Below are 18,995 nucleotides of genomic sequence, written 5' to 3'. Positions count from 1 at the left end.
AGTGTTTCTTGGGGTGACTTGACACTATCAGTTTTTCCTTAACAAATTGTGCATAGCTAAATTTTTTCTTGTCTTTATTCTGTCAAGTTTTGCCATCCTTTCCAGGGTCAGCAAAAGTGTCCATGTGTATGTTCACTGCTTTTAGAGTTAAGGGAGACAGAAAAATAAATTGGTTGCCTCCCATTCCACTCCCCCACAGGGATAGAACTGGCAACCTTTTGGTGTACTGGGGAAATGATCCAATTAACTGCAGCTGTTTCCTGGCTAGAATGCCACCGGTATGTATTATATGAGGTGACAAAATGTAGGTCACTACCACAATAAAATTTGAGTTCTGTGTATTATTTTTAGAGAAGGGAGAAAGGGAGAGAAACAAAAGTAGTTGAGTGAAATCCTTCTGGTAATGGATGAGATAGTATCCACTTCGAAAAATCTGTAGCTGCTATTGCTATTCTGGAAGTGTTCCTGATTTTGGCTGCATCTGAAGTGTCCTGTGTCCCCCAAACATTTCATTAAAGTTTCTTATTTCCTTAGAATTTGTAACAGTGGGTAATGGAGTTTGTAACAAAATCTGTGAAGGTCTGGCATGAGTAGACAAGGGGCATTTGACTCATTAAGACCCTACCTATCAAGTCAATTAGAACTTTGTGGGGGGATGGGAATCAGTTTATACAGAATCATCTGGGATCACCTTGATGGGTGTGGATTCAAGCACCTCATGCAAAGCATAAGGTAGCAGTTTTTTATTTCAGGTTGGGGCACATGCAAAAGGCAACTGATAATTTCCCTTTCTCATTTTTAAGAAAATCCTTAAAAAATCTGGGATTGACTTAGTTGAGCTACGAAAGTGTCTGATGGCTTGGTTTTATTCCATGGTGGATAATTGAGCAAGCCATCAGCTGTTGGGCCAAATTTTTGGATGAACATGTCATTAAAAAACAACCCACTTCTGCATTGTGACCTTGAAGAAGTAGAATATACTTGTAGCTTCCATTTTTCCACCTTTAAAATAGTGATAGTAGGATCACTTATCAACGTTGAAAGGATGGAAAATAGGGGTTTACTAGAATCTGGAAGATTCCAGGCATGGAGAATTTTTCTAACTGGATTTATCAGATACAGGTCTAGTGAAAAGGACACTTACTCTGCCTCACAAAATCTCAAACCAAGCTATGTAATAGGCTGACAATGAGAAGAAAATGCCTCCAACACACCAAGACTACTCAAAGTCTTTTTATTATAGTACATGGGACTGATGGGACGGGGTGGAAGTGGGCAACCATTGCCTTGATTAGCATCGGATGCCCATCCCGATAGCCATGAATGTGCCAAAGGTGCCGCCACTCTGCATCATGGTTTTCCCGATGCCGCCCATCAGCTCCCGACCCCGCATTCCAATCCTGAGAGAGGAGGAAACCAAGATGGGGCCAATGGAATACTGTACAGAGTTAACTGCCCTTTTCCAGAGTGTTTTTTTAGTGATGAACAGAGCTTTCCAGAAGTCTGACAGGACATCCCCTCCCACCTGGGATCTGAGACTGCCTTTAGTTTCTGGGAGTCAGCAAGCAGTGTCAAGTACATGGAAACCATTTTCTTGTGGTTTTACCTCTATATATGTATGATCCTTAGTGTTCCCTAATGTTTTAAAGTTCTTGTGGATTCATTTTATAAGCTGTGTCAGGTATAAAATGTGAAACACCACAATTGTTGCGATAGCATTGCAGCACGTGACACAGTGAGTGACACTAATTTTCAGTAAATGGTAATTTACAATCTGGAAAATTGGGAATAGTAGTCTACTACATGTACAAGTGACATTTAGGGCGTAGGATTTATCTGCTTCATCTCTACCATCCTGTTCACAGTACAGTAAAACTGCTCAACAAGTATCTTTCGCGACTTGCAATTGGAAATAACAGCAGTAAAAACCATTTACTGAGCACTTAATATGTGCCAGATTCTGTGCTATATGTGCTCTGACTTGGTCCTTCCAGCTCTGTGAGGCAGGAGTTACGGCCCTCATTTCGTACGTGAGGAAACGCAGGCTCAGCTTGCCTAAGGTTACAGAACGAGTAGGCGCCACAAGGAGGTTGAGTCAGAGCTCATACTCTCAGGCACCGAGGGTTCCAACCGGTCCTTCCAGACCACTTAAAGCGGCTAGGAAATCAGTCTCGCTCAGAGGACAGTGAGGAGATTGGAACGAGTTAAGGCTCTATTCAGGCTGTAGGAATGGGGCAGGAAGGTCCGGTAGTCCCGCCCAGAGGTCACCACCCGCGCCCCTCACCTGAGACAGGAAAAGGTACCGAAGAGCGCCCCGGCCGCCATGCCCACGGCGCAACCCATCACAAAGCCCATCTTCACGCGGTCGAAGCAACTTGGCTGGGACTGTCCATAGGGACCCACGGCCACCGGCATCTGCGGGATTCGAAGATAAGAAAAATGCAGGCCTGGCCGCCATCCTGAGAGCCGGGCGGGGGCCGGAGGAAAGGGCGTGGGGAGCGTGCTTAAGGGTTCGAGGAAGTTCGGGAAGGAAAATCAGAGAGGTATCCAACTCTATCACCCTTTTAGCCTTCGGATCCCCGATCCCACACCTCACCTCGCTCGCAGCCTCGGTAGCTCAAGTCTACGTCTCACACGGAACGACAGGCGGGGCGTACTCGTGGCCCGAGGAATGCTTCCGGGGCGCTGAACAGTACTTCCGGGAGTCTGCAGCAAGGACTGCAAACCGCTTGGGGCCAGGGGCTGTGCCATCGGGAAGATGCTGCTGCGAACAGCTTGGAGGCGGGTGGCTGCGGCAGTACCCCCAGTTCCGGGCCCGGGGCCCGAGGCGCCCACTCGGGGTCTGCGCCTGCGCGGTACGACCCCATGTCCCTCTTGCTGCCACCCTCCCAGAAGAAGTGGACCTAGCTCCTTTGCGTTTTGACGCATCCGAAATATTCCGTAGCTTCCCTCTTTTGCCGGCTACTTAGACGCTCTGACCTTTCCCCTTGGCTGCACCCCTCTAACTTTCTTAGTCTTACCTTCTTAGTGACTTCGCCGCGATCCCCTCAGATCCTATCCCGCAGACCCTCAGAGCCCTAGGCTTGGCCTTCAGACTTCTGGCCAACTTTTAGAGATGCTAGTCGTTTAGCCAGTGACCGTTAAAAGAGATTTTACCTACTATGTCTCCACATTCCTTCTAAATGGCCTTGTCCTTTCAGACCCATCTCCACTCCCAACAATGTAATTTGAATATTGTGCCAGCATTCCCTTCTAAGAACCCTGTCTCTGTCCCTTACCTTCTTTCACAGTTTGCTCCAATCCTCTGTTTTCTTTTTTATTAAGATTCAACCCCAACATTCCTTAAACTTATCTCCATCCGGCTTTTGCCTTCTGCTGTCTTGAATACTCTGTGTCCGTAGTTGCATCCCTTCTCACTTGGCCCCTCCGTTCCATATTTTTGTCAGTTTTAGACCATGCTCCCCAGTCTGCTGTTCCTTCAGATACAGCCTCTGCTCCGGAGGTGGAGTCAGTGCTGCGACCTCTGTATATGGATGTGCAAGCTACAACTCCTCTGGTAAGGATGGAGGGACTGCTCTTCCCAATGCTTTTTTTAGGAATTCTATTGTAGACGTGACAATGTACCTAAATGGCTGGATCCTTGTAGAATTAAGAGCCATTGATGAGTGTGTGCTGGGAAAAGCAGTGAGCCAGGAATTGGGAGGCTTAAGTTATCGTCCACTAGAAATGGCTCAGCTACTTCCAAGCTATTGATCTTGTTCAAATTACTTCAGTGCAGGCACTATAATACTAGTTAAAAGCATGGGCTTTGGAATTATCAGGACTGCAACTTAGTAAGTGTGGATTTGGGCAAGTAAAAAATGGATGAAAAGACATGAATCAGCCTTTAGCAGCTGGGCACATGATAAACACTTGAGTATTAACGCAAGGTTTCACCAACATAGGGACTCTGTCATGTCCTGGCTGCTTGTAGATCACAGTTTCTGGTAGGAATGGAAACACCTGCAGAAATGGCTGTCAGGACAAAACAACGTCTGTAGATTACCCTGGGAGAAGGTAGAATAGCCTGATTTAAGATGGATTGGGAGTGGGAGCATATTAGGTTGATGTTTGTTTAGTATCTGAGGGGCTATAAGAATGTTTGCAGCCTGATCTAAACAGTGTCTGAAGGTTTGGGAGTGTGCTGGGAGAGATCTGAGGAAATGGAGTGGGACCTGAGTTAACTATGGGCTCAAAAAGACTGATCTATTCTGTTGTGCACAGGACCCTCGGGTGCTTGATGCCATGCTCCCTTACCTTGTCAACTACTATGGGAACCCACACTCCCGGACACATGCTTATGGCTGGGAGAGTGAGGCAGCCATGGAGCGTGCTCGCCAGGTTAGTACAGATGAGTCTAGGAGGAACTGATGGCAAGATTCAGGGGCCTGTGGGAGGCATTTCCTTCTTGGTAAGTGTGGGTGGAGGTAGAAATGGTTTGGGGCTCTTTCAGAAAGAGATTCAGAGAGGTGCCTTGGAGTCCCTCTGAAGGCATTTAACTAGTTCCCACATTTTCTTATCTAATGTCTCCAAGCCTAAGTTTCCTTACATTGCAGATAAGATTTTAAGAGTTCCTACTTCCTAGGGTTATTGGGTGAATTAAATGAGACAATGCTGACCATGATGTGTCTATTAACCCTACCCCCCAAAAATATATATATCAATAATGATTTCTTAAAAACACCACTTTTATTATTATTATTTTGTATTGGGCTGAAAAAGAGCCTGGGATCTAGGATGTAACTGAATTTATCCTTGCCTGACCCTACTGGGCGCAGAACTTCTTGGGCAGTTGGTAGAATGCAGTGGAGCTTTTCTTGATCCAAAGCTCTGTCCTAGCCATATCCTAGAACTAACTACTTTCCTGGGGAACTGATGTTACTTCTCTCTGTTTCTTGGTTTGCAGCAAGTAGCATCTCTCATTGGGGCAGATCCTCGTGAGATCATTTTCACTAGTGGTGCTACTGAATCCAATAATATAGCAATTAAGGTAAGAAAAGGGAACCAAAGGGCATATTTGGTTTCTTCACTTGGGAGATGGTGTCCTTCTATCATCTGGGCTTATGCGTGTATTTCCCAGCTAGCTACTCCCACCCTATTGTAAAGAAAGGACACAAACAAACTCTGATTTTTTTGTTTCCTTTAACCCTTTGTTCCCATTGAACTGAATTTAGTAAGGTAGTTGGATAGGAAAGGAAGTGGTTTTTGGACCATTAACCACTTGATTTTTGGGGACAGCAGCTACCTCAGAGATGAAGTGATTTAGTCACAGTGAAGTCCAGAATGCATTTGTAATTGAGCATGTTTCTCAGCTTCACCCCTATATATATGATTTCAGAGCTGCCCTCCTTTCCACCTTCCCTTTTCTTTCTGATCAGATCTGTTTGCAACAAGTTTCTCCCATTTCTTTATTTTTAAAAAAGAGTTTATTGCTTTATTTTTAGAGGGAGAAGGGAGGCAGAAAGAGGAGATAATCATCGATGCGGGAGAAAGATACATCGATCAGTTGCCTCTCACACCCCCGCCAACTGGGGACCTGGCCCATAACCCAGGCACATGCCCTGACTGGGAATGAAACCGGCAACTTCTCAGTTCTCAGGCCAGCACTCAATCCACTGAGCCACACCAGCCAGGGCTCCTCCCGTTTCTTTAGATGCCCCCATTTTCAGGTATTGGTTTCTGTGGCATTCATTTGGTCACCCATTCTGGGAGAAATCACTCTGTCCCTGGGATATACAGATATCTGGTACTTACAAAAGTAAAATTCCACTCTCAGTAGTCATATATTTCTAAGAACATAACCAGCTTTGATTGAACCTGGTTACTAGGATCACTTGTATAAGTGCCCTGGTTCTGATAAATTGTGGGCTGTTGTTAGTTCAACTCCAGCTTCACCCCTTCTTAGTGTTGTCTTTCAACTTTGCTTCCAGTATTTCTTCTTTTTTTTTGGACCTCAGCATAGGAGGCCTGGGACAGGCTCCAGGAAATCATCCTTTCTTTGGACTGTAGAGACCACAGAGCCAGGTCCTTCCAAGAAATGAGGATGGTTTCCAAACTTTGAAAATGTTTCTTTTGAAGGATTCCACAGATCCCAAAAGTAGATTAAGTATTGCTAAGAATAGTTGTGACAGGATTCCCCTTAGTCTCCTGGACGGGTAGAGTAAATACATACCTGCTATTAGAGCATTCTACACTATGAGTAAGTGGGATAGGAGAAGGGGAACTTTCCAGTGTTTTCCTTTTTATATTCCTTGTCTTTAAAAACATATAGTTTTTATGTTGTAAATTTAGCCTAATTGGGTCCTGGCTGGTGTGGCCCAGTGGATTGAGTGACAGCCTGAGAATCAAAGGGTCACTGGTTCAATTCCTAGTCAGGGCACATGCCTAGGTTGCCGGCCAGATCCCCAGTTGCACAAGAGGCAACCACACATTGATGTTTCTCTCCCTCTCTTCCTCCCACCCTTCCCTTCTGTCTAAAAAGAAATAAAATCTTTAAAAATAATAATAAATAAATTTAGCCTAGTTGGTTTTATATTCTGCTTTTAAAGTAGTGTTCTATTATAAGGTCTGGAAGAATGGGGTTTCATATTTTTTTTCTTTTTAATTTTTAGAAAATAATTCATGCACTTGTGATAAGATTTTTTTAAAGATTTTATTTATTTTTAGAGAGAGAAGGGAGAGAGAGGGAGAGAGAGAGAGAAACAGAGAGAGAGAAACATCAATGTGCGGTTGCTGGGGGTTATGGCTTGCAACCCAGGAATGTACCCTGGCTAGGAATCGAACCTGGGACACTTTAGTTCCCAGCCCGCGCTCAATCCACTGAGCTACGCCAGCCAGGGCGTGATAAGATTTTTTAATTCCATAAAAAAGTTTCACATAAAGTGTAAGTCCTTCTCTAACCACAAGTGCTGGTCTGTGAAGTTTATTATGTTAATTCTAAACTAGTTCTGTTTAGTGTTGTTTCAGAAAAAAACTACATATATATAAATTTGCTTTTAATATTTTCACAAATTGTAGCATGTCATATTTATTCTTCTGTAGCTATTAATAACATGTCCTATGTTCTTCCATTCCCAACTCCTTTATTTTTAATATAACTATATTCTTGTTCATGGAGTTGTGTTTTTCTAACTTAGTATTTATTTTATTATTACTTCTCTTGTTGGATGTGTTTAACCTTTCCATGTTTCTCGAGGATTGTAAAATCCTCAGGCATATTTTGTCTCTAGCTTCATCTATCTTTTGCAATATTTCCTTAAGGTAAACTCCCAAAAGAGGAATCACAGTTAAAGAATGTGAATACAAGCCCTGGCTGGCATAGCTCAGTGGATTGAGCGCAGGCTGAAGTGTCGCAGGTCCGATTCCCAGCCAGGGTACATTCCTGGGTTGAAGGCCATAACCCCCAGCAACCACACATGGATATTTCTCTCTTTCTCTCTATCTCCCTCCCTTATCTCTCTAAAAATAAATAAATAAAATCTTTAAAAAAAAGAAAGTAAAAAAAAATGTGAATACAGCTTTTAAGACATCTTTCTACATAACTCTCTGAAGAGTTATAGCATAAATACTGCTATAAGCAGTAAGTGTATGAGTTTCACTTCTATACTGCCAGCTTTGGGTATCACTATCACCATATTTGCATGTTTTGCTATTTAAATAGAAATAAAAAAGAGAGGCTTTTGCTTGGGGAGAAAGGATAGGTGTGTTCCCTATTTTCCACCTATGAATATATTTGGTCTTTTTCTCTGTTCCTGGTACAGAGCTTCAAAAACTTTTGGAGTTTCCTGAATGATAAGATTGTCATTTCTGATTCAAAACAAGCCCCTTTGAGCCATATCTGGGTTTATGGTAATAAGGTGATTCATGATGGGCCCTTAGTTTCTTTCTTTTTATTTTTTACTTTTTAAAATTGATTTTAGAAAGAGAGAGATTAGGGGGAATATAAAGGGAGAGACATCAATTTGCTGTTCCATTCATGTATGCATTCATTGGTTGATTCTTTTATTTATTTTTTAGATTTTATTTTATTTATTTATCTCTATAGAGAGGGGAAGGGATATTATTTATCTCTATAGAGAGGGGAAGGGAGGGAGAAAGAGAGGGAGAGAAACATCAATGTGTGGTTGCCTCCCATGTGCCCACTGGGGATGGACCTGCAACCCAAGTATATACCCTGACTGAGAATAGAACCAGCAACCCCCTTGCTTCCCAGTCTAGTATTCAATCCACTGAGCCACACCAGCCAGGACTTATTGGTTGATTCTTGTATATGCCTGAGAAGGGATCGAACCCACAGCCTTGGGGTATCGGGGACAATTCTCTAAACAACTGAGCTCCCAGCCAGGGCAATGGGCCCTAGTTTCAAGGGACAGGCTGGTCACTCCAGAACGATCAAGAATGTGATTAGAGGATTGGAACATTCAGCCTCTGAGGAGAATTGTGGGGCTGGAGATTGAGTTCAGTCCTGTGGCCAAAGATTTAATCATCATGCCCACATGATGAAACCCCCATAAAAACTCTGGACTTCAGCCCTGGCTGGCGTAGCTCAGTGGATTGAGCGCGGGCTGGGAACCAAAGTGTCCCAGGTTCAATTCCCAGCCAGGGTACATTCCTGGGTTGCAGGCCATAACCCCCAGCAACCGCACATTGATGTTTCTCTCCCTCTCTCTCTCTCTCTCTCTCTCTCTCTCTCCTCCCCCTTCCCTCTCTAAAAAAAATAAATAAATAAAATCTTAAAAAAAAAAACTCTGGACTTTGAGGCTTGGAGAAGCTCCCAGGTTGGTGAACTTATGGGTGTGCTGAGAAGGCGGCATGCCTAGATTCCACAAGGAGAAAGCACAGAAGACTGTGCCCCTCCCCACTCCAGACCTCACCCTGTGCACCTTTCCATTTGGCTTTCCTGAGTTGTATTCTTTATAATAAAACCCTAATTATAAGCATAGCACTTTTAGTGGGTTCTGTGAGTCATTCTAGTGAATTATTGAACTTCAGAGGGCTGTGGGAAGCCCTGAATTTGGAGCCAGCTGGGCAGAAGTATGCCTTGTGACACACAGGACTAGTGGCTTGCATTTAAAGTGGGAGCAGTCTTCTGGGACTGAGCCCCTTAACCTTTGGGATTTGCATGAACTCTGGGTGTTAGCATCAGGATTAAATTGATTTGTAGGGCACCCAGTCAGTGTCAGGGAATTGATGTTGGAGCATACCACCTGTTAGGATGGTCGGTGATGCAGGCTCTGAAAGAATTTACAAAGAGAAGAAAGTATAGAGAGTAAAGTTCTTATTCACTATGCAAGAAAGAAGAGGGACATGGTGTGGAGAGATACTCCTGCCCCAAGGGGTTAGGGCTTTGAGCTTTTATTAGATTATAATTGGATTTAAAAAGGCTGGGGGGGGGGGGGTTGCTGTCCTGTGGTCCCTGGGCAGTTGGGGCATTATAACAGGAAGCTGCAGTTTATTCCAATGTTTTCTTCCTCCTATGGCTGTAGGGAGTGGTTAGTTCTGTTTTTGCTTTCCACTAATTTCTAGCCCTGGGGACATAAACTCAGAAGAATAAAATGGCAGTCATGTTTAACAAGGTCATAGGTCTGTGAGACAAGTGGTGCCACAATAGCAAACAGGGCTGGCTGTATCCTTTCACCACCCTTGCCCACTCTCCCTTTACAAATGGGATTAAAGTCATTGCCGTCTCTCTGAGTATATTCTCCTTCCTTCCACCACCACCAATTTATAGGGGGTGGCCAGGTTTTATAGGTCACGGAAAAAGCACTTGATCACCACACAGACAGAACACAAATGCGTCCTGGACTCTTGCCGCTCACTGGAAGCTGAGGGCTTTCAGGTCACCTACCTCCCAGTGAAGAAGAGTGGGATCATTGACCTGAAGGTAGGAGTGGCTCCTGGCTGGAGGGAAAATTTGGAGGAGCATGGCTTCAGCCTATAAACCTCCCTCTTCTGCCTCAGCTCAAGCTCGAGGGAAGGACTGGAGCTAATGATGCCGGTGGGGCTTGGAGATGTAGGCCTGGCAGAGAATCTGAGAGTATATTTGGTAGGATGGTCAGTGACGTGGGCTGTGAGCGACTTCACAAAGAGAAGGGAGCATAGGCAGGGGAATCCAACCTTTTGGTGTCTCTGGGCCACACTGGAAGAAGAGCTGTCTTGGGCCACACATTAAATACAAAAACTGATGAGCAAAAAAAGGTTTTAAGTAAATTTACGATTTTGTGTTGGCTGCATTCATAGCCCTCCTGGGCTGGGTGTGGCCCTAGGACTACAGGTTGGACTCCCCTGGCAGAGAGTAAAGTTTTTACTCACTCTCCAAGAGAGGAGAGGGTCATGGCGTAGAGAGAGACAACAGCACTGAGGAGTGGGGGCTTTGAGTTTTTATTGGATTACACAGGGTGGGCAGGGTTGCTGTTGTGTGGCCTCTGGGCTCTTGGTGGCATTGAAACACAAGGAAGGTTCCACTGGTTTTGAGTAAGCTACAGTTTGCTCCAGCCTTATCTTTTGCCTACGGCTCTGGGGGTGGGGTGATGGGCCATTAGTCATGTTCTGTTCTTGCTTTCCAGTAATTTCCAGTCCTGAGGACATAAGCTCAGGAGAGTAAAATGGCAGTCAGATTTAACAAGGGCACGGCCTGCTCAGCAAATGGCGTCACAATAGCAAATAATGCAGACTGTCCTTTCAATATTCCCCTTTCATCTATTCTACCATCTCCTTTTTCCCCAAGGATGTATTTTTCTTTTTTTTTTTAAGATTTTATTTATTTTTAGAGAGGGAAGGGAGGGAGAAAGAGAGAGATAGAGAAACATCAATGTGTGGTTGCTGGGGGCTGTGGCCTGCAACCCAGGCATGTGACCTGACTGCGAATCGAACCTGCGATGCTTTGGTTCGCAGCCCGTGCTCAATCCACTGAGCTACGCCAGCCAGGGCAGGATGTATTTTTCAGCTTTATTGGTGCTTCCTAGTTGGTGTGGGAGCCACTGGATATGTGTGCCAGGTGCCAGGGGCTCACACCATGGCAAAGCTCTGGCCTCTTCCTCCCTTACACTGATGTCTCTCATCACTCTAAAGAGGAAGGGTAGTTTTTTAGACGAGTGTTTCCCTTTTTGCCCCATGTCCTTATGTGTCCATTTTGGCTAATGAGTCCAAGCATCTAGTCCACCAGGTTTTGGATACTAGCATCCCTAGATAAATCCTAAGATGTAGTTTATAGACAAGACCCTGTCCTGTATATTTGGAATTAAGGTGGAAACATAAGGACAATTACATGAAGGTAGAAGACTACAAGATGAGGAAATCTCTAGGATTGGTTTACAGAATAATTAACAAGATTGTGTGCTCCTTTGAGGGTGGTTACACCTCTAAGGGGTATGGGAAAGAATATTACTCTGGCTTTTCAAAGGTGTATTAACCTAGATGGCCAAGAACAATGGACAAGGTTTGCTTAAGGCGAAGATAAACCCTTTACTAAAGAAGTTATAGGCCTGGGGCATGAGTACCCACCACACCAGTGCAGTTAGGATTTTTTTTTTTTTTTTTTTTTTTACAAATAAGTACCCAGTAATCCATTTTGTTTCTCTAGATCCCTGACTTAAAACAATTTTTAAATTGATTTTTTAGAGAGAGAACTGGGAAGAGAGAGAAACATCAATTTGTTGTTCCACTTATCTGTGTATTCATTGGTTGTCTCCTGTACGTGCCCTGACTGGAGATTGAATTCGCCACCTTAGCATATCAGGATGATACTCTGGTCATCTGAGCTACCGGCCAGGGTCCAATTAGGAATTTTCGACCAGGTCACCATGTGAAGTTACTTACTTTTGGTCATTGATTTATCACAGCACCCCTTTTGGTTCATAAATTTTATAAAGAACTAAAACTGCCAAAGTGTTTTTCTGTGTGGCTGTACCATTTTATGTTCCCACAAATAGTGTATGAGTGATCAAGTTTCTTTGCATCCTTGCCAGCATTTTTGTATTGTCACTATTCTTATGTAAACCTTTCTGACAGGTGTGTAGCGAAAGGCTCCTTTCCAAGACTAAGCTTGCCTGCATTCTAAGTTGGGGAGGACTACTTGGTGGCGATACTGTATACAGTCTCCTTACTCCTGATATTCTTAGGACCTAGAAGCTGCCATCCAGCCTGACACCAGCCTGGTCTCAGTCATGGCTGTGAACAATGAGATTGGAGTGAAGCAGCCCATTGTAGAAATAGGTGAGTATCCCGGATACTCACCTGATGCTGGCCCACCACTGGGATTCATTTGAGGAGTGGGAGTGGGCTGGCATCTGTAATCCTTCATGGAGTGCAGTGAGAAAATCTGGGGAAAGGGACATTAAACAAAAAACAAACAAAATAGCCCTTTATTGTTTTTTCTCTTCCTCTTTGACCTTTTTCACTTTTATCTCTTTATTATGCTCACTTAGAGCCAGAGGCTCGTCCTGTAACCTCTTAGTCATGTTAGCAAATCTATCTGCTAATCTCTGCCTCTTTTTAAATCAAAAAGAATATGGAAGTTAATCTGATATATTAAAAGAGCAGTGTTGAAGAGAGACAGAGAAGATGATTTCTATGGCTAGAGCCTAATGCCTGATGCAGTTTTTCCCTAGAACTCAGGGTACATTGTGGGACCACTGCCAGGTGACTTCCCAACATTACACTATGGTTCTTCCCCCCTGTCGTTTCCTCAGGGCGGATTTGCAGTTCCAGAAAGGTCTATTTCCATACTGATGCAGCCCAGGCTGTTGGAAAAATCCCTCTTGATGTCAACGACATGAAAATTGATCTCATGAGCATCAGTGGCCACAAAATCTATGGTCCCAAAGGTATCAGCCCCTCCTCCAGTCTCTCTGCTCTGCACTTCCCAGTAAGCCCTTTCACAGGTGTTCCTTGGACTCCTTCGGGATTTCCATTGCTCTCAGAAGTTGTAAATTCAGAGTGCCTTGCAGAATGCAAGTGTCATATATTTATTTATTTATTTAAAATGATAAGAGAAAGTTTACTTAGAAAGTAACAGAAGTAGTAGAAGTGAGCCAGCCAGGCTACATAGGCTCGAGAAACAAGATACAGAGGCAAAAGAAAGGGCCCTTGGACAAGGCTTAGAAGAGGGAAAGGTGAAGGTAACGGGCTCTGGGGCAAGAAGAAGAGGGGGTGGGAAAGGCATGGAGGGGTGCTGCCAAGAGGGAGAGCACTCTGCAAGTGTCATTTAGCAATATCCAGGAACACTCGCTTATTTGTGGATCTTCATAATTGCAGTGTAGCAAACCATTCTTCCATGTTCTCTTTAGAAAATCCTTAGAAAGCATGTAGGCATCCATTTGAAGAACAGGGGTTAAGTCCCTGTTAAGACCTGTCTCCCCTCTCTGCAGAGCAATATTCTTTGAGTCCTTCATTCCCTTGTGTCTTGCTTTAGCCTAGACGAAGATTGTGTGGGTTGTGCATCTTGGTGTTTGTTCCTGGACTTAGTGGTCTGTGTGCTCCTGTTACGTCTCTCAAGAATATTTGTTTATTCCATGTGTTCTTGGATTAGGGATGTTTTCTAATTAGAATTCTGCCTCTTCACCCCTAGTTTGTGAAGATGCTATTGCCTGCCATTGTATGGAGGTAGCCATAAAAAACAAATAGCTCCTCCTCTGTCTCTGGGGTGAGATCCTGTGGGGGTTCATAATGCCAGTACACACTCTGTCTGTAGGGTGTGTCATCTGAGTGTACACCCTGTGGAAAAGGGTGTGATAGCTCCTGGAAGCATGTAAGATGACTTCTTCTAAAGGTTCCCAGAGGTTGCAAAGAGTATTTCTGTGACTTATTATTTTAAAGAGCCCGACAGCCATTCTACCTTTAACTAAAGTGTTGCCTTTATTGTCTTTAATTGAAGATGTATATATGTGTGTGTGTGTGTGCTCCCAACTGGAGATCGAACCCACAATATAGGTCGTGCCCTGACTGAGGATCAAACCCACAACCTTTTGGTGTATGGGATGACACTCCAGCCAACGGAGGCATCTGGCCAGGGCAGGAGCTACTTTATTTTTATCTTTAAAATTTTTTAAATTTATTAATTTTACAGAGAGAAAGGGAGGAGGGGAGAGAGAGAAAAACATTGATTTGTTGTTCTACTTATTTATGCATTCATTGCTTGTTTCTTGTATGTGCCCTGACCAGGGATCAAACTCACAACCTTTTTGGTGTATGGGACAATGCTAGCCAACTGAGCTACCCTGCCAGGGCAAGGAGTTACTTTAAATTTAAAATGAGCCTTTACTCCTTCTGGTAGTTACCTTCCTGATGTTAAATAATTTTGATAAGTATTGTGTATGCTTTTACTGCTGTTTTTTCTTTTTCCCCCAACTTTTTTTATTAAAAAAAATTTCAAGCCCTGGCTGGTGTAGCTCAGTGGATTGAGTGTGGGCTGCGAACCAAAGGGTCACCAGTTCAATTCCCAGTCAGGACACATGCCTGGGTTGTGGGCCAGGTCCCCATTGTGGGCCACATGAGAGGCAACCACACATTAATGTTTCTCTCTCTCTTTCTCCCTCCCTTCCCCTTTCTCTAAAAATAAATCAATAAAATCTTAAAAAAAGAGCTTAAATGGGAGTGGATAAAAATTCATAAAGGCTCTATAAAAAATTTCAAGCCTACATAAAAGTTAAAAGAATATTTTGACCCCTTTGGAAAGTGATATTTTATTTCATCTGCACTTTTCTTTCTCTCTTTTTTGTAACAAACTTTGTTTCTCAGGGGTTGGTGCCATCTACATTCGCCGCCGGCCCCGTGTGCGTGTAGAGGCCCTGCAGAGTGGAGGGGGGCAGGAGCGGGGTATGCGGTCTGGGACGGTGCCCACACCCTTGGTGGTGGGGCTGGGGGCTGCGTGTGAAGTGGCGCAGCAAGAGATGGAGGTATGGAGAGAGCACTTCCCTCCCACAGCTTCTTCCCCTGTGCTGGGTCTCCTGCTAGAGGCTCCTTGGCATGACTGAGTCAGAGCTCCACCCGAAGAGGAGGGTTAAGAAAACCATCCTCGTCCCGGTGCTGCTGGCATCTTGTTCTGGAGAGATATTATGGACTCCAAAATCCAGGCCCTTTCAGTAGTTATCAGCTCATTTATTTGGGGGGTCATTAGAACCATGTGTCCAGTTATTTTGCTGGGGTTACAGTGTTGTCCATGAGTAACACAGGACAAGAGGTGGGTCTAATGCAGGGTCACTTCAGGCACAGGAGAAGGGCTCCTCATCCTGTGTGTTTCTGTGCTGTCGATGGTCACTATGCTTAGCTCTCCCTTGCGTGTTCCTCAGTATGACCACAAGCGAATTTCCAAGCTAGCAGAGCGGCTGACACAGAAGATAATGAAGAGCCTTCCAGATGTGGTGATGAATGGAGACCCTGAGCACCATTACCCAGGTCTGAACAAGCCCTTTCTATTCCCATTCTGGAAGAGCCTGAGACTCCTCTCTTAATGGTTCTTTCTTCCAGGCTGTATCAACCTCTCCTTCGCCTATGTGGAAGGGGAGAGTCTGCTGATGGCACTCAAGGATGTTGCCTTATCTTCGGGGAGGTAGGTTGGACCAGATAGACAGTGACTGTGGCAGGACTGATTAGCCTGGCTTCTAAGTGTCATAGCAAATTGTTAAGCTTCCTAGTGTAGAGATGACAGGCACAGGAGCTGTTGATTAAGAGTAAAGGTCATTTTGTAAGCGTCTGGTTTTCTTAGCCTGCTGGGCACAGGCTAAAATTTGTCACTCTAGGAGGGCTTCCTGGGGTAGAATTTTGTGCCTTTTGTTGACCCAGAAGTTGCATGTACCTGTTTTAATATTGTATTAGCAGTGCTGTGACAGGCCTTCTAGAATTGAAGTATGCTTCAAAGGCCACCAAGGGTTTAGCTGTCCTTTAGGCTGGTATATGCAGTCATAGGGGAGTGAGCACGTGTTCTGCTGCCTCTTGCTGTCAGACCAGCCTGTGCAGTGTCATGCTTCGGCAGTATCCTTGCTCAAGGCGTTTACCCTTCCTGTGGGCCAGGTAAGCTAGATTCATATCCCAGAAGGTGCAGGTAGCATCAGGCCCTTTAGCTCCAACAAATGAGAATATCTCTTTTGTCTCCATGGCACAACTTCAGGGACCTGAGGGGTAGGAGCAAGCCTGAGGTTTGGGGCTAAAAGCAGATGTTGATGATGAACTGAGCAGGGCTCTGTGTCTTTCTCCTCAGTGCCTGCACCTCTGCATCCCTGGAGCCCTCGTACGTCCTTCGAGCAATCGGCACTGATGAGGATTTAGCTCACTCTTCTATCAGGTCAGTTTGTTGAGGTTCATCTTCTTTTGTGTATTTCACCTCCTGTTATAGTGTTCCTCAATCTAGTTTTCCTTATTCTTTCTTTTAAGAATTTATTTATTTAGTTTAGACAGAGGGAAAGGAAGGGGGAGAGGGAGAAAAACATCCATGTGTGGTTGCCTCTCGAGTGTCTCCTACTGGGGGCCTGGCCCACAACCCAGGCATGTGCTCTGACTGGGAATCGAACCGGCAACCCTTTGGTTTGCAGGCCCACACTCAGTCCACTGAGCTACACCATCGAGGGCTCCTTATTCTTAATTCTTCATGAAAGTTTTTAGAGCAGTGATTTTCAGATGTCATTGAATATCACCTGGGAAGTTTGTGTAAGATGAAGATTTCGGAGTCCCACACTCAGAGATTGTGATTCACTAGGTCTGAAGGAGTAGGAAACGTCTCAGGTGATTCTGGTGTAGCTGGTCCACAAACCATAGAAACGCTGAGGATCTCTGATCTAGAGGGGAAGGGCCATGTTCTCTCCATGTTCTTTGTGGAGTAGAGCCTCACTGAGTATTTGTTGAATGAATTTACCTCCGTGCCAGAGCTCTGATGCAGCGCTCTTCTCCTGCGCCTTTTTCAGGTTTGGCATTGGCCGTTTCACTACAGAGGAGGAAGTGGACTACACAGCTGAAAAGTGCATTCACCACGTGAAGCGTCTTCGAGAGATGAGGTCTGCACTGTTGCTCCAGGGACCCTTTGCAAGAGATTGCAGTGCTGGCTTCTCTTTTGTCCTCATGCTCTTGAGTTCCACAAAGCAGGAAACTGGATCTCCTCAGCTACTAGTTTTCAGAATATGAAAAAATGTGTTTTTTTTTTAAAGATTTGTTTATTTTTACAGCAGGGAGGGGAGGGAGAGAAACATCAATGTGTGTTTGCCTCTTGCACACCCACTACTAGGGACCGGGGCACAACCCAGGCATGTGCCCTGACCAGGAATCAAACCGGCAACCCTGTGGTTTGCAGGCCAGCTCTCAGTCCACTGAGCCACACCAGCCAAGGCTGAAAAAATGTTTTTATAAACTAAAGAAGTACATACATTTAGATGTTTTTCATTATTGTTACTGATAGTATTAATCGTTGTCATTGTAGCAATATCAATACAAAATTAGTGAGTTGCAGATTAAGTATAGGAAAACTCTCATTAATGTAGGATTCTTGGCCTGGGAGCCAATGTTGGCAACTTCTTCTCTTAAGCCATCACTCATCCAATACCTCTTCTCTTTGGCAGCCCTCTCTGGGAGATGGTGCAGGATGGCATTGACCTTAAGAGCATCAAGTGGACCCAACACTAGAAGAGAGGGCTTCTGACTATGTGCTGGCCTGGCTGCTCCTGCCTCATCAACCCATGCACAGCCCAGCACCTTGTTACACCAGTGGGTGTTTCATGTTCAAACCAGAATTGATATAACCCAGTTGACTTCAGCATCAGCTCATCTCCAAGACAGAAACACAGGAATACTATCTTTCTGGAGTCTCAGTTTCTTTGGTGGGGAACACTCCCATTTCTCAGGAGTCTTTCTCTGCTCTGATGTGAGTGTATGTCTCACCCTGAAACAGGAGGGACATCTGTTACACTATCGCTGCTGGACATGTCCGTATCCTTGGTGGGGAGAGCCAGAACTGAAAGAAGGCCTTTGTTCAGGGACCCCAGTGCTATGCATGGACACTTGAGTTGTTGCGTACAGCTACTAACAAGACTGATTCCTTCAGGAACAAGTGTAATCAACTAGATTTAATCTTTTCTGTGGCTCCAAAGGACACCTCTTCATATTGATTGTAGACTGAACAGATCTTACAAAGTGTGTCTTTCTGTCCTTGTGTCCTTTTCTTTTGACCTAGTGGAGTGACAACTGTCTGTATAATTCTACCTATTATTCTAAAAATTTGTTTCTTTTTAAAAGTTTGTTAATTTGCAGATTGAAGAAATAAAATCACATTCCTCTATTCACTCTGTGACTTTATGAGAAGCCCAGGGAAAATTTCAATATGTGTTGGGAACTGTGGAGCAGACCATTACTACATTTGATTTCCATAGCTCTTCTTTCAGCAATTATTTGAGTGCCTGTCAGGAGCCTGATATTGTTCTGGACACTGGAGAACAGGACCAAAAAGGACCTTGCCCTCATGTGGAAAGACAGAAAATAAGGAGTAAACAAATAAGGATATTATAGGTTGTGATGAGTGCTTTGACAGAATTGGAGTGGTAAAAGGGAATAATGGGGAGAAACTGCTATGCTGGCGATACTATGAGAGTTTTTCTGAGGAGGTGTTAGTTAAGCAAAAATGTGGTTTCCAGTCATGGATAGAGCTAGGAATGAGTGAAGGATGAGAAACAGCAGCAAAAGCAAAGGGCCTGAGGTATGAAAAAGCACAGCATATTTGAGAAACCAGTAGAAGGCCAGTGCAGCCAGTGTCGAGTTTTCCATTTGTGGATCTGAAACCACAGGTGGGTAGTTACCAGAATACATACAAGTGAGAGTGAAATTAGACTACATCACACATATATTAAATATTTTAGTTATATATTTGCATGCATGTACCAAGTTGGAAATGTATTTCTCATGTGAGTGGTGGTCAAAAGTTTGAAAGCCACTAAGCTAAAGTATGGTGAATGCAGATAGATAGGAGAAAGAGATGAAAT

General features: G+C 44.3%; 2 protein-coding genes across 3 annotated transcripts; one reads left to right on the top strand and one right to left on the bottom strand.

Annotated features, from left to right (window-relative positions):
* Window positions 1-1,217: 1,217 nt before the first annotated feature.
* ROMO1 (reactive oxygen species modulator 1) lies at window positions 1,218-2,731 on the bottom strand. 2 transcript variants are annotated; one of them, XM_028524175.2, is made up of 3 exons: window positions 2,597-2,731; window positions 2,285-2,415; window positions 1,218-1,400 (listed from the first exon to the last, which is right to left on the bottom strand). In XM_028524175.2, the coding sequence occupies exons 2-3, from the start codon at window positions 2,413-2,415 to the stop codon at window positions 1,292-1,294; spliced, it is 240 nt and encodes a 79-aa protein (XP_028379976.1). In that variant the 5' UTR covers window positions 2,597-2,731; the 3' UTR covers window positions 1,218-1,291. The 2 variants fall into 2 exon arrangements, with proteins under 2 accessions (XP_028379976.1, XP_035865664.1); XM_036009771.1 differs by having other exon boundaries at window positions 2,592-2,674.
* On the top strand, window positions 2,698-18,995 carry NFS1 (NFS1 cysteine desulfurase). The gene is made up of 13 exons (XM_028524173.2): window positions 2,698-2,855; window positions 3,447-3,556; window positions 4,264-4,380; window positions 4,946-5,029; window positions 9,770-9,922; window positions 12,159-12,252; window positions 12,729-12,863; window positions 14,776-14,933; window positions 15,327-15,432; window positions 15,505-15,586; window positions 16,235-16,318; window positions 16,935-17,024; window positions 17,583-18,995. The coding sequence occupies exons 1-13, from the start codon at window positions 2,759-2,761 to the stop codon at window positions 17,644-17,646; spliced, it is 1,374 nt and encodes a 457-aa protein (XP_028379974.1). The 5' UTR covers window positions 2,698-2,758; the 3' UTR covers window positions 17,647-18,995.

This window comes from Phyllostomus discolor, chromosome 9, assembly GCF_004126475.2.
Source record: "Phyllostomus discolor isolate MPI-MPIP mPhyDis1 chromosome 9, mPhyDis1.pri.v3, whole genome shotgun sequence".
Classification (NCBI taxonomy): Eukaryota; Metazoa; Chordata; class Mammalia; order Chiroptera; family Phyllostomidae; genus Phyllostomus; species Phyllostomus discolor.
Note: the sequence above shows the minus strand (reverse complement) of the source record. Positions and strands in the feature narration are given on the sequence as shown.